This window comes from Canis aureus, chromosome 20, assembly GCF_053574225.1.
Source record: "Canis aureus isolate CA01 chromosome 20, VMU_Caureus_v.1.0, whole genome shotgun sequence".
NCBI classification, from domain to species: domain Eukaryota; kingdom Metazoa; phylum Chordata; class Mammalia; order Carnivora; family Canidae; genus Canis; species Canis aureus.
In genome coordinates this window covers 32,833,766-32,848,931 of record NC_135630.1, presented here as the reverse complement: position 1 = coordinate 32,848,931, position 15,166 = coordinate 32,833,766, and the positions used below count along the sequence as shown (strand labels likewise).

Sequence of the window (15,166 nt, the reverse complement as noted above, 5' to 3'; positions counted from 1 at the left end):
AAGCATCTCCACCACTATTTTAGGGAGGAAAACTGCAGCACAGAGAAGGGAATGGATTTGCCTAAATGTATCAAGTAAGTCAGTAGAACAATTAAATGCATAGACAGGCTGATGCAACTCAACAGTAATTTTATTCTACGTGATACTTGCATACTCATTGTATTTACACAGTCAAGCTCCCCTTCATATTTACTGTTTTTCAAGCCGTGCTTTTGTTATCAGCAGAATTAGGTGGGAGAGATGTTTGAGGCTAGAACAAGTACTTTGGAGAGAAGATGTGTTTGTATTTCCAGCTAATTACTTGTGTGTTGTTCATAACTGTGCTTCTCACCTGTTAGATGGTCACCTATATAGCTGTCCTACTCACCTGAGACATCTTTTTTCCCCCAAAGATCAACTAAAGAAGGTTTTTGAAAATCACACACATATAAAAATAGTAATGATGATCTCATCAAAATTATCTTTAAGGATTCAGTTTTTATTTCATTCCCCTATATGACTTGGGGAAAGTCTTTACTGTTGTCCAGACATTTCCCATTTTAGAAAGCTGCCTTGTCCCTGCTCAGATTTCTAATCTGGATTTAAGACTCTCCTTCATTTATCTAAGATTCTACTCAACAAGTAATTATTGAACAACTGATCTGTGATCATCACTTTGAAAGGCAATGAGAATAGGAAGTAAGACATAGTCCCAGTTCTTAAAGAGCTTGATGCCTCATGTAAAACAATATCATCAAAATAAAAGCACATTGCCATTCTAGGTCCTCCTACTGAGGCTGAGTACAAGACCTAAAAGGCCCCAAAGAAGGAAGTCTGCCTGAAGAGATCTCTGCCTGAAGAGATCAGACATGCTCTGGGAGCACTTGCAGGAAACAGAAGTTGATGAGTGGGCAAGAGGAAGGTGATATAGAGGTTATTTAGGACACAGTCAAATATAGAAGGGCACAGAGGTACAGGACAGCATGTACAGAAAGCTGTTGAGAAATTGGCAATTTTGAGCACAGACTGAGAAATAAGGAACACTAGAAGATAAAATAACCAACAGTCTGATTATGGATGGATATAGAGAGGCAAGGAACTAGAATTGTATTCTGAAAGCACGGGAGAACTATCTCCGGTCAATGTGATGTTTCTTTTTTTTACTGAATATAGTACTCACTGCTCACTTCTCTCTTTGGACTATTAAGAACTTACCACTTTACAACATTATATGACTTTCCATATTATTTGTAAGCTTCCAGGTCTCTAGAATAATAAAATAGTCATTGAGACCAGAAACCTTGAAGTTATCCTTTATTCTTCCCTCCCTTTCAATGCACCACGCAATGATGATTCTTATATAATATACCTCAATTTCCTTACCCTTTCTCCATTCCAGTTTCCATTGCTTTAGTTAAGGCACTTATTATTTCTCTTTACTATTTCCATAGGCCTTGATTGGTTCTCTCTGTCTTTTACCCTCACTACTGTACATCCTTCCTTACCCCAGACATGCACACACAGACATGCCCCATTCTCTATGTTAAAACCAGAACAAACTTCACAAGATACAAATTGGTGAGACTCTTTCACCCAGAGCAGTGTTTCTCGGCTTTTTAAGCTTCTGATCTAAAAACACAAACATATCAGGCCCATGTTTTTAGTATGTCTATTTAAAAAAATAAATCAAATATAAGGTCTAGAAAGAAAACCACGTATTTTCTACAACCTTGTTCTTTGTAATGTCATCTAAGATCTGTGCCTTGTGTTCCTCTTAAGACTCACCAGTATAATGAACCAGGCAGCATGATGCCTGGCACATTATGCTTAAGAACTATTATTGAATACAAGAAAAAAAAAAGTGATAAAACTTAGAAAGTGTGCTGGGTTTAGTCTTGGAGCATGTAAGTAATGTATAAACAGAATAGCTCTTGGTACAGAATTATCTTAAGAGCCCTAAAGTGCTGATAAAGAAACAGTGTTAAAACCATCTGGATGTGAAAAGTCTAAAATATGTAATAAACTGTACAAGAAATGTCATTTTTCAAATGCAGTGACTGCAACTGGAGATGGTGAGCTTGAATCTAGTGAAGAAAGGGGACAGCAAATGAAGGGAATGAATGTGCATCCAGTCATGTGCCAACCACTGGGTTAAATATTTTACATGAATTGTCTCTTTTTGTTCTCATAACAAGCCTGTGTACACTTATTATCCCCATTATACATAGAGAAGACTGAGATTAAATGACATCCCAAAGGACATATAATTAGTAAGCTGCAGAGTCAGGATCTGAATTCAGACTGGGCTGGACTCCAATGTCTGGGTTCTTTCCAAATATACTACAGTCTCCAACTGGTCCAGAAAGAACACACACACACACACACACACACACATACACACACAGCCAGATTATGATCTTGAAAGACCATTGCTTCTGTCTCTGGGCTGTCATTATTTTTTTTTTATCTACAAAGACCAATAAAGATCAATATTTGTTCACATTATCAGTACATGTTTATCCCATCCACTCATAAATGGTTGGCATTGACCTCACTGGGTTGTGCTGTCAGCCAGCTGGCCAGTTTCCAATCCAAACCTATCTTTTTAATCAGGCCTTTTCCCTCAATTCCAAAGAGTAGATTGATGACACACAGAGACGTTAGTGTTTCCTTTAGAAATTCTGTGTCTATACCCATTAAAGATGAAGAGGGTTTTACAAATGTCTAAGGATTGATTGATCTGCACTTTAAAATCGGGGTTTCCAGAGTAACCAGAATTTTTATTGTAATTTAGAACTACTCAATGCAGGATCATGAGTAGCTATTGGAAGTTTAGCTTCACTGTATTCAAAGAAAGAATAGATATCTACTGAAAAAGACAAAGCTCTAGAAAAGAAATTCTCAGCTCTGATGAGCATTAAATTGGCATAACACTGTCTTTATAATTCTTCACTTGCCTCCATTTATTCATCTTAATATTCCATACATAATACCTTAAAGTGCTCTTAAAAGTAAAAAGACATCATCTGTATTTTTAATTTTTTTAAACCTGTGATCTTTGTGTGTGTGTGTGTATGTGTGTGTCTGTGTTGTGTTCTTTGTAATGTTGATGGGTGTGTTCTATGTGGAGTGTTGATAGGTGGGGATGGGAAGAAAGTATCAGGAGTGTATAGAAATAAAATTGAATTTAGAATTGTTTTAATAGGTAAATTTTTACCTATTAATTTTTTTTTCAAAGTTTGGATTTTCTTTATATTTGCTATTAAAACCCTCCAAATAATCTAGTCACCACTCTCGGTTTATATCCAGAAATTTCTAATACGTTTTATCTGTAAATCTTACCTTGTTTTACCATTAAATATTTCATATCTTCTAGCTAAACCAGCTCACTATGAAGGAACATTCATAGTCCTACAGGTTTAATAATTTTAGTATATTCGACTTTAGACACTACCAGTAATGCTTTTAGCAGTTGTGTTTTTTGGTCTCTGACCAAAGCTGATCTCAGCAACAGGCACGTTACTCCTGAATCTGATGGTTGGACCTCAGTTTCTAGTTCTCTGACCAGTCTGTGACCCTATCAGTGACATCCTGGCCTTATGCTCAGTCTATTATGTGCTCACAACCCTCTCTTTGTTCCTTCATCTTCATGATGCCACCAATGGAAACCAAATTTAAGGCTGACATATTAGTAGGGCTTGGTGAGAACAGAGGTTTAGAAATGATGATTGAATGAAGATAGACACAAGTGGTAAACTGAGAAGACAGTTGCAAAAATTATAACATGGTATTCAAAAAAATCTGATAGGAAAAAAAAATCTGATAGGATCAAGTAGTAGACAAGTGAGAGGAAAAAAAAAACGAATGCAAATCTGAGAGGTCTTTCTTTTTTTTCAGATTTTATTTGAGAGAGAGAGAGAGCAAGAGAGTGAGCTCAAGTTGGGGGGAGGGCAGAGGGAGAGGGAGAAGCAGGCTCCCCGCTGAACAGAAAGCCTGACTCTGACTCTGGACTAGATCCTCAGACCCTGGGATCATGACCTGAGATGAAGACAGATGCTTAACCAACTGAGCCACCCAGGCACCTCCTAAGAAATCTTTCAACTGTTTAGAGCAAATATTTATTGAACATATATATAGTCCTGGACACTAAATGCTAGAGTAAAATAATATCCTCGCTTAACAAGATATTTTGTGTGCCTTACATTGCCCCACAATTAGTATGTATAACATATGCCTCACACACAAGGGATTTAGGAAACATTTGTTCCATTAGATTAAATCATTAATAAACTATATTTAAGGTTAAAATGGAAAATTAAAACAGTTGAGAATCCAGTATTACTAACATGAGACTTAAAAAAAAAATCTGGGGGTGAAAAAGAGTAATATGAAAGGAAAAGTAACTTAGAAAAGCATGTTTCAAGGTGCATTTTGAGTTTGGGCTAATTATGGAACATTCATGTAAGGATGAAAAAATCCAAGAAGGGCTTACCTCATATAAGACAGTCAAATGGAAGACTCACCAGTGCCCATCTAGGAGGCATTCCTGATGTTATTTTAGGAATTGGAAGCCACTTTTCAGATAGGTGATATGCAAGGAATCACACCGACCTGGGTTCAAAGCCCAGTATAGACATTGACTAGAGTGTGAAATGGACAAAAGCCCTTGTATCTTCCTCAGCCATACAGTACGAATGATGGTTTCCCTCTTGATAGGCCTCAGTGACTGCCAACAACCTAGACAGACACTGTGCCACCGGCTGCCACTGCTGCCGTGCTGTCATACTTATTATGCTTGATTATGACGTAGTCCTAGCAAGCCACCTACAAGTGAAGGACCTCCAAATCAAACCTAACATAAAAAATGAGTAGAACTGTTTTTAAATCTAGGAAAATATCCTAGAGTGCTCTTGTCAATCCCTAGACAGCACTAGCCTCTCTTCTAGATGCTCGTGCAGCCTACTGCATCCCATCCATCACCAATCACTAGTGCAGTGCAGCCAGTGGTGTGCCCATCTTCACCATGTTTGAGGAATTTGCTATCATTGTCTTTACTATCTTTAAAGTCTTATGGACACTCAGAAGTCTAGAATGTGCCCAGTTATGGTTTGTTGATTGAACAAATGAGCAATATCCCCTGCCATTTACAACTGAGGAATCTGAAATACAGAAAGGTAAAATGAGAGCGTGTTCACAGTGAAGGTAAAAGAGCCCGGGGTTCCTGGATCCCAAGTCAAAGGTCTTTTGCATGGAATTGTTCATAAACATAAGGAGCTTCTTAAAAATATAGAGAGAGATTATCTTTCAACCCAAAGTAAATACTTGGTTTCTTGAACTCAGGGTCTGTGTCTTGGACTTTAATTGTATCCTCCTATAGCAAAGAATACAACCGTGAGTATTCAGCAAGCAGAGACTGCATTAAGTTGGAGATGAATGTCAGGACAGAGAAGGTTTAACCTTCTTTTCATGACTCATTTTAGAGAGTCATGTTTTTTGATCTGTTCATTATGAGGTAATTTATATTTTAGGATTTCACGGTGGAAAAGAGGAACAGGGTCAGATTCAAGAGTAATATTAGAATATTTATTTTTGTTGTTTACTAAGTGAAATTATAGGTAACAAGGGGAAAAAATAAAGGAAGCTAAAAGCATGAGTTGTCACTTCTAAGCACCATTGTAGGCACTACACGAAATGCATGCTTTATGTCTCTTAAACAAAGTAGGCCATTAAGTGTGCAATGCTAAGAGGAATTTTATCTCACCTATAAATACAAGTGAATCTTTTAAGTTCCAAATCCCCATATACAGACAATTTACTGTGGTAATCAAGACGATACTCACAATTTAACTTCAGGGCCATCTGTTACTGGAGTGGTATTTTAATAATAATGTATAAAAATATATGTTGGCAACAAAAAATGTTACTTAAAGTAGAATCATCTTAAAGAGTCAATGATAATTTCTAAAAAGCTATGTAAATATCATATTTACTCAGAACTCTCTCTTGTGCCTTTACCTTTTAATTAATGTGATAGGAGACCTTTAATATGTAGCTGTTCATATACATTAAGGAACAAATTATCCCCACTTCTTCAGACTGGAAATATCAAATAAAATGCTTGACTTGAGGAGCCACACAAATATTCATAAGGAAACAAGTCACTTTTCTTTATCTCTTCTTACTTTTTTAAATCCTCCCTTTATTGTTCTCTTTTTGATGCTGAAGGAAGACATAAGAAGGCAAGAAAAATAGAGAAGAAATTCAAGTTCTTTTGAAAATCATAGGCTATTCTGCACTGGTTTTCTGTTATCCGGGAGATGCAATTGTGCCCTTCTTTTTGCATAAGAAAAGTTATTTGTTAAAACAAATGTTATGAAAAATAATATAATTATGATTACTGGACTTATGCAGAGGTGGCAGATCACCCCTGGGAAAGGGGAAATCTGAGCTTTGGTCCAGGCTAGTCCATCAGTGACTGAATAATCCTGAGCAGACTCCTAAATCTCCCTAAAGCCTGATGTCCTCATTTGTAAAGTAAAGGGCTTGAATTTCACTATTTCAAAAGTTCCTTGGGTTCCAGTATCCTCTTGCTTTATGAATGTAGGGCTTAGTCATTTGCAAATAAGAATGGGGTTGTTCAGCAGTTACTGATTGGAAAGAGCTGAGTTACTTTCCATCACACTCAGAGGCATGGATTTTCACTAGCCTGGGAATGGGGTGGGGTAGGAAGTGGACTTTATGTTATAAAGGAAAATTAGTAGATATGGCAATAAAGTTATCTGCTGAGGAAAAAAGGAAAATTAGTAGATTATACATGAGTAAGAGTTTGCATTATTAGATAGCTTTTAAACTTTATCTTTTTTTGCAAAAAAAATATCTTATTTTTTTAAAGATTTGTCTGCTTATTTTAAACAGAAAGACAGCATGAGCACAAGCAGGAAGGGCAGAGGTAGAGATGGAGAGAGAGAGAATCTCAAGCAGACTTGATGCTGAGCCTGGAGCCCAATGTGAGGCTCAATCTGAACAACCCTGATATCACTACCTGAGCCAAAACCAAGAGTCTGACTGACACTTAACCGATTGAACCACCACCCAGGCACCCCCGTAAAAAATCTTTTAAAGACAAGCCCCATCTATTTAAAATGCATTCATCAACTGTGGAAAATGATATTCTGGTAAAATCATGAAAGCCTATCTCGGGTTGTATATGTCCCCTTGAAAGCCTAGTGTCAGTCCCTTGGTATGTTTCCCCCTCCAAACATCTCTCAGCCCACCTGAGTTTCTTCATCCTTTCCTTTTTCCTCATGTAAATACAGATAAACATCCACCACAGTTTTGGAGGAACGAACTGATGGGTTTAGTGTTGTGCAGACACACTGTCAGAAGGCAGAGATGTGAGTGGTGCCTAAAATGCGATGACAACATGGGTTTGCTTATTTAAAGCCTGCAGGAATGGTGGAGCAGATGGTGCTTTGTTTCTTTCCTTCCCAGCCATGTGTTTGGTGTGATGTTGGCCCAGTCTCTGCAAGGTGGCTGGTCCACAGAAGGGGAGGACTGCCCCATGCAATATTTTCCTCACTCTCCGGTGATTCTTTACCCCTTCGTTTCCCCACCATTTCATATTCTCCCTCTCATCTGGCCCTTGGTAAACCTTTAGGGCAATAGAGCTACTGGTGACATCAATTACTGAGCAAGTATTGTGATATGTCATAAAGTTCAAGAAATGAAAATATTGAAATGGTTGGTCTCAATTACAGCAAATATTACAGACGATTCATATAGTGCTCTGTGTTTTCATTCTGTTCTTTATCCTTTAAAGGGGGTTTTCTTGCATATTTTTCCATATATTCTCATTCTTTTTAAAAATGATTCTGTGGCTGAATATGTCAGAGATGACTCTCTTGATTTTTCAGACAATGAAGATACTATTTAGTGCATTTGAATGTATTACCCGGAGTCATTGGGGCAATAGAAAAAATAATCTAGAATGAAGAGCTCCTAGCTCTAGCCTTCCTGATACTTTCCACAGTCCCAGACTGTCCCAAATCATGAATTATAATATGTATAAGCTGTTCTAATTTATGCTAGATCATTTCTCTTCTGCCTTAAGAATAGGACACATGTCTAAAAATAATACACACTTTTGGATTTAGAATGGTTATATGGACAAATTCTTTCTTTTAAGATTTTATTTATTTATTCATGAGACACAGAGAAAGAGAAAGAGAGAGAGAGAGGAAGAGGGAGAGGGAGAGGCAGAGACACAGGCAGAGGGAGAAGCAGACTCCCCACAAGGAGCCGGATGTGGGACTCGATTCCGGACTCAAGGATCATGCCCTGAGCCAAAGGCAGATGCTCAACCGCTGAGACAACCAGGCATCCCTATATGGACAAATCTTAATTCCCAATGACCAAGATTAATTTGATTAGAGGCCTGGTCTATTCCCAATTTAGATGACAAGAGAAGACGGAGAGAGAGCCCAGAGCTATGTACTGGCTGGGGAGGACATGTCTTTCTTCCTTTCTGATTTGAGATTTTCCCATTATTAGCGCTTTTAGGGAAAGAACAAAAGTTCAGCCACATTCTCTAAAAGCCACTATTGCAATGCACAGGGCCCATGACGAGAGGAGTCCTGCACAATCTCCTGTCACGGATCTTCTTTTTAGCACAGATTGTTTTTGATGGGTTTACTAATTTCCAAAGTGGAAATATTGACTCCACAAATGGAGATACAAGGAAGGTACAATTCAGAAGAGAAATGGCCAGTGAGAAAATGACAGTTGGTATTGAGGCCAAGAGAGTCTGGAACCTGACCTCTCCGTGAAGCCAACACCTTCCGAAAGGGGAGACTGCATAGGGCTAGAGGAGATGGACCAGATCACTTTTCTGGATGTCTGTTTAAGTGGATCCCATTGTACTGGCTGGGATGTAACCTTGGTGAAATTCTCCTAAACTTTCTCATGAGATTGATTGATTGATTGACTCTTTCCATTTTTCAGTGATCTCAGTGCTCCATGAGATCTGAGACTCAATTTACTCAACTCTACCCCTAGTGCTTGTCCAAGGTCAAACATCAAGTATGTCCTTATAAATATTTTTTGGACTGAATTAAACTGAAACACTTAGGCCACTTTTATTCTTACTTTAGAGGAAAAATAGGATTAGGGGCCCAAAGCTCAAACATGTCATTAACAGCATTTAAAAAAAACAAAACAAAACAAAACTTCAATTTGCTTGTGGAAGTGGATGTCAGAAGGGTTGTGAACTATCAGGGAGTAGTGGGAGGCGTGCTTTCTGAAACTGGAGGATGATTGTAACTACAGTTGCAGACAGGTGTGGCTCATAGCATAGCTGTGAAATCTGATAGTGTGTGGTGTTTGATGTGGGTATGTACAAGTACGATATATTTCCACTGAGTTCTGTTTTCTGTATTCACCTAATGTTTCCTAATGATAAGATGAGTATAAACAAATGGAATATTTGCATCATATAAAAATTATTTACTAATGTATAAATAGAGTAACCAATCTGTGTTTCCAAATAAATGCACTGCAAGTATGTATGCACCTCCCCTCACCTGCATCTTATGCCTGGAATAAAGGAGCCTTGAACTCTCCTTCCTATTTGCAGAATGACCATAACTGCAGAGGTGTCCTTGCTGTGATTTTTATGTCATTCCTCCTTTAGTGAGAATCTGGCTCTGTTTTGTTTTTGTCAAGTACCTCAAAATATTTTTCAAACATTTGTGTTTGGGGAAAAACTCAAAATACACTTTGCCAGTTGATTTTTTTAACACATTTAACAAACAAAAATTTAATCCTTATGTTTCTCATTAATTTTCCTGTAGTTAGACGAAATAGTCCCCTCAGAATTTTCTGGATAAACAAACAACCTCCTATCCAACGTACATTAAAAAAATCAGAACCATTTTTCTTAAGAGCCTTTAATACATAAAGTTTACCTTCGAACTGAATGACATAGAATTATGTTTGAATGAGATATATCTAGATTTCGTGACATCATTTTGCAAAGTCCTGAAAGGTCAATTGTATACTTAATGGAAAAATAGAAAAAAAACATGTTGGTACTGTTGTGTGAACTAATTCCTCCCTCCCTCTTTCCCTCCCTACCTCTCTTCTTTCCTTCCTTCCTTCCTTCCTTCCTTCCTTCCTTCCTTCCTTCACCATCCATTTCTTTCAACAAACCTTTATTGAAGGCTTATTATGTATCAGATTATTTGCTAAAGTCCTACAAAGAGTGTGCCACTTAGTGTAAGATGCAAACAAACAAATGACTAATGATTACAGAACATTTAGATGACCAGTTTGCTATGTGAAGTGCAGGGTCCTCTGTATGAGATTGCATGCTCAATCTGGAGGAACAGGTCTGTGTTGTCAAGACCACATTTCTCCCCATGACCCCATTCTGTTCCACATTTGAACAGCATCAAAGAAACCTTAGAGAGCATACCTGTTACATTAGGGAAGACTGGAAGGGCTGCTTCTAAATATCAGATTCAAAATTGTACAAGATCAGGGACGATACTCCCTTACTTTGTGGAATAGACATTACTCATTAGAATTAGTTTTTCATTTTCAAAAGATTTTCATACAACTAGGAGTGAGACTATCTAAATAATTCTGTCCATCTAGATACCCTATGGCAGGAGTCCCAGGAACTGAAGATGGAAGAGCAAGTAAACAATTGTAGCCGCCCTTCAACAATCTCACTTCTTCTAAAATAGGTTCAATAGCCATAACTTGAGACTTTGTTCAAGTAACTGATTAAAGGAACAGATGATAGTTAGACATCTGAGTTAGACAAATCAGTGAGATTTCTAGCCACACCATTTTCTAGTGTTGTGACCTTGGACAAACTTCGTAACATCTCTGAATGTCAGTGTCTCCAACTGTGAAAGACATTTATACCTGTCATTCAGGACTGTGAGGAGTAAATGAAATAGCACATGGAAACAAGTGCTACTAGCCTTGTTCAGAGCAATAGTTAATAAATAATGGTGATTAATGCCTGATTCCTCTCTTTACAAGCTATCTCTTACTAATAATATTTACTTTCTTTCTCTCTTATCGTTACAGACAACTGTGATGACCCGTTAGCGTCCCTGCTCTCTCCGATGGCTTTTTCCAGTTCCTCAGACCTCACGGGTACTCACAGCCCAGCTCAACTCAACCGAAGAGTTGGTAAGTAAGGTGACTAAAACTCTAAAAGTAGTGCTGAATAAGCACACTGTGGGGAAATGGAAGAAAAAGAATACCTCCATTCCCTGGGCTCATGTCCAAGAGCATCGTTCAGAAGAAGAATGGGAAGAGGGGGGTTAAAATGGAATTAAACCATGTTTCCCTGTGCGTAATGGATATTCAAAGTGTGCTGGTTCTTGTCTCCCCAACCTATACTATTCTCTAATTATTATGAAAGGCCTTTGTGAAAATAAGTTTTTTTTAATTGCTTTCTTTTTATATTTCATGTATCTAACAAGAGCATGTTTATAATAAACATGATTTAAATCTACCAAGATTTTCCTTCAATAACTTTAATTTTTACAATCTTATTTTATTTAAGAATACATAGTACTGTTAAGTAAAAGTAAGAATATGCAAATAATATGTAAGCCCACCAGCTAGTGATAGCTGTGGTTAAATATTGAGTGTATACCTTTACAACATGTGATGGAAATAAGAGCAAACATACTTAACTGATCTCTTTTGTGAAATGTCTTCAAAAAATATAATGTTGAGTATTTAGATAGATATATTTTTAGTCAGATTTGGTTGACTTTTATGATGTGTAGATATACACATATATGTGTAGTTGTGTAATTGAAGTTTTTAATTTTTAAAGATGGTTAAAGTTTATTTTTTAATTTTTAAAGATTATTAAATATCTAATTATATTTGTATATGTATACATCAAGTGAACATTATAAACTATTTTTTCAAGTTGAGAAAAAAATGTGTATGCAACTTCAAGAAGTACACTGATCTGTTAGAGTTCATATTAATTATTCCTGACTATATATTCTCATTGATAATATGAGACCCATCATATTAGGAAGTTTTCCAATATTGGCATATCTTTACATTATGGAATAAGTTTTAATTGATCATTGAGTTATGGATATAAAGTGCAGAATGATTTAACTTGTTGACATTTTATTTTATAATTATGGATCTCCATTAATCATGAGAGAGATTTGCAATTTTTATTTGTATATTTGGTATTTGTTTTGTACTATATGTCACAGGTTATATTGTATTACAATGGGATCAGTAATTTAAGTTAGCAAGTTGTATGGTTTTTTTAAGAAAGGAGTTTAAGAATGCTATAAGAGACTCTTAACTATAGGAAACAAATTGAAGTTTGCTGGAGGCAAGGTGGGTGATGGAAGGGGTAACAGGTGATGGACATTCAAAGGATACATGATGAAATGAGCATTGGATGTTATATGCAACTGATGAATCACTAAATTCTACTTCTAAAATCAATAATGCACCATATGTTAATTAAACTGAATTTAAATAAAAAATACAAAATAAATTTAAAAAGAATGCTATTCCAAAGGAAAAAGAATGACCACTCAGAGACCTAACAGGAAAATATTAATAACAATTGTGTACTAACACTATCTTTTTGCTGCATACCCTGTTCCAAGAATGTTATAGATTATTTCACCTATATTAAGGTATTTCATCTTCAGAAAGATAGATACTATGAGTATTATTACCTTTTAACTTCAGATAGGGTTCCTGAGGCTCAGAAAAATACCGTATCTTGCTTAAAATCACACAGTTATGAAGGGGAAATGCTTTGACTCAAGTCATCCAAACCCCAAGTTTTGCTCCCTAATCACCACGTGAGCAAACTGATTCACTAACACAGGTTTAAAAAGGCTATATTAGAAAAGACTTGGAAATGTACCGACCAGAGCTCAAATGCTGCTTATGGCATTTACTTGCAAGCTCTGTGAGGATCACAAGTCACCTATCTGCTCTTGAGCTCAGTTCCTTATCTGTCAAGTGGACCAGTAATGCCTGACTTGACACATTATGTGCAGCTGAGGAAGATTTCACATCCAAAAGATACTTCTCACTGCAGGGTAGAGAGCTGGACCAGAGCAGGGAGATTCACTTGCCATTTCTGGAAGAAACACAGATTGGAAGATTTTAATATGAGTCTTGGATGGGTCATCCAGAGCAGAGTCCCAACCCCATCCAACTATACAGTTGCAGAAAGTCATTACTGCCTAGTAACACCTGGACAGTTTCTGGGGAAGCTGTGAATCTGAATCTGAGAATCTGATCACAGGCCAGCTCATCCCCTAGTGGACAGATATTGACAGAGCACAGATGTCTCTACTCCAATTTATTAACTATCCTACTCACTGGAGCATCTGTATCTGAGCCCAAGGATAGCATGAGTGTACGCAGAGATGTTGACTGCTCTGTCTTCTCCCAACTACAGTCTAAATCTGGAAGGCTATGCAGAAGATACAGTCTCAGAGAGTTGAGATATATTGGACTAGAACTCACCCTCTAGCACAACTGCCCAGGCCTGGCTGGCAGCCTCCACTTCCTTCACTGGGTGCAACAATTGCCTTCAGGGGAAATTTAACACAATCTTTTTTTTTTTATATATATATTTTATTTATTCATAGAGACACAGGCAGAGGGAGAAGCAGGCTCCATACAGGGAGCCTGACGTGGGACTTGATCCCGGGTCTCCAGGATCACACCTTGGGCTGAAGGCAGCGCTAAACCGCTGAGTCACCCGGGCTGCCCAATTTAACACAGTCTTGAGGGGAGGTTCTATCACTGGTTCTCAGCCAAGAGCTATACATTTGAATCACCTGGATAGTTTTATAAGTAACACTGCCTAAGCTCTTACCTCAGATATTTTGAATTAATTATCTGAAATGGGATCCAAGGGTGGATATTGATAAGTAAACAAATACAAGCTTTCCAGGTGATTCTAAAATGCAATGAGTAAAAAAAAAAAAAAAAAAATAATGCAATGAGTTGCAAACTACTAGGTTGAATTAAAATTTATAAATAACAAATTCTTCTGTTAACATTTATTGGCACCTACTATGTGCTAGTGAATTCAGAACTCTGGTACATAGTTGATAAAAATAGGGACGAATCCTATTCATAAAGAGTTTACTTGGATAATGTAGATTAGCATGTAAGTAATTAATAGCTAACATTTGTTGTTAATGATAATATTGATATTATTTTCACATATGCAACATAAATAATATGCATATATACATATATATAGTAGGGTAGATAGAAAGCCAATATATACACATATAGTTATATATATATATATATATATATACACACACACACAATGGAGTCATATATAAAGAGGTGGATATATACAGGTTTGGATATATACATATACACACACACACCTATATATTAGGACATACATACATATAGTTATATACATGTGTAAATATGCATACATAGAACATATAAATATATAGCATATATTATAATAAAACCTAAGTGATGTTAATGTTATTAAAGACTAGATTTTTGCCATATGAGTTTTCCAAATATAAAAATCTAAAATTTGAGAAAACTATATTTTTTATTTGGATTGGAAATATCAGTATAGTAATGACTTATTTTTTTCATGCTAAAAGCAGACTTATACGTCATCTGTCCACTAAAACGACCTAGAAGTATTCTGTATCTCTGCCTAATGAACACTCCTTTCTACACATCTTTGGTTAAAACTTCCCTTTTATTTTAAAAGAGGAAAAACGTCAAATACAACCAGAAGTGCGAACTGTTCTGCATGGTTAGTAACCTAGGATACTTTAGATACACAAGAGATTTCAAAGAACATCTTGGTTTTAATTTAAAATCTCCATATAGTGTTTTTTTAATTAATTAATTTGTTAACTCATTCTTTTTTTAAAGATTTTAATTTTTTTTAAGATTTCATTCATTTATTCACGAGAGAGAGAGAGAGAGGCAAAGAAACAGGCAGAGGAAGAAGCACTCGATCCTGGGTCTCCAGGATCAGACCCTGGGCTGAAGGTGACGCTAAACCACTGAGCCACCCAGGCTGCCCATAAAGATTTTATTCGTTCAAGAGTGAGAAAGAGAGATTGAATGGTGGAGAGCGGTAGAGTGAGAGGGAGAAGCAGGCTCTTCA

The 15,166-nt window shown here is 36.8% G+C and overlaps 1 protein-coding gene and 1 long non-coding RNA gene across 12 annotated transcripts in view; one reads left to right on the top strand and one right to left on the bottom strand.

Annotated features, from left to right (window-relative positions):
• Window positions 1-4,743, bottom strand: part of LOC144291655 (uncharacterized) — a 41,912-nt gene extending 37,169 nt beyond the window's left edge. For 9 of the 10 annotated variants that reach the window (XR_013359017.1, XR_013359015.1, XR_013359019.1 and 6 more), the window contains exon 1: window positions 4,472-4,743. This is a non-coding gene — a long non-coding RNA (uncharacterized LOC144291655). Of the gene's footprint in view, window positions 1-3,321; window positions 3,548-4,471 lie in introns of those variants that run through there. The other variant, XR_013359012.1, reaches the window with a different exon arrangement.
• The window catches only part of CNTNAP5 (contactin associated protein family member 5), a 796,713-nt gene that overhangs the window by 163,533 nt on the left and 618,014 nt on the right, over window positions 1-15,166 (top strand). For both annotated transcript variants that reach the window (XM_077861335.1, XM_077861336.1), the window contains exon 2: window positions 11,077-11,181. In XM_077861335.1, coding sequence (XP_077717461.1) covers window positions 11,077-11,181 — 105 coding nt within the window. The remainder of the gene's footprint in view (window positions 1-11,076; window positions 11,182-15,166) is intronic.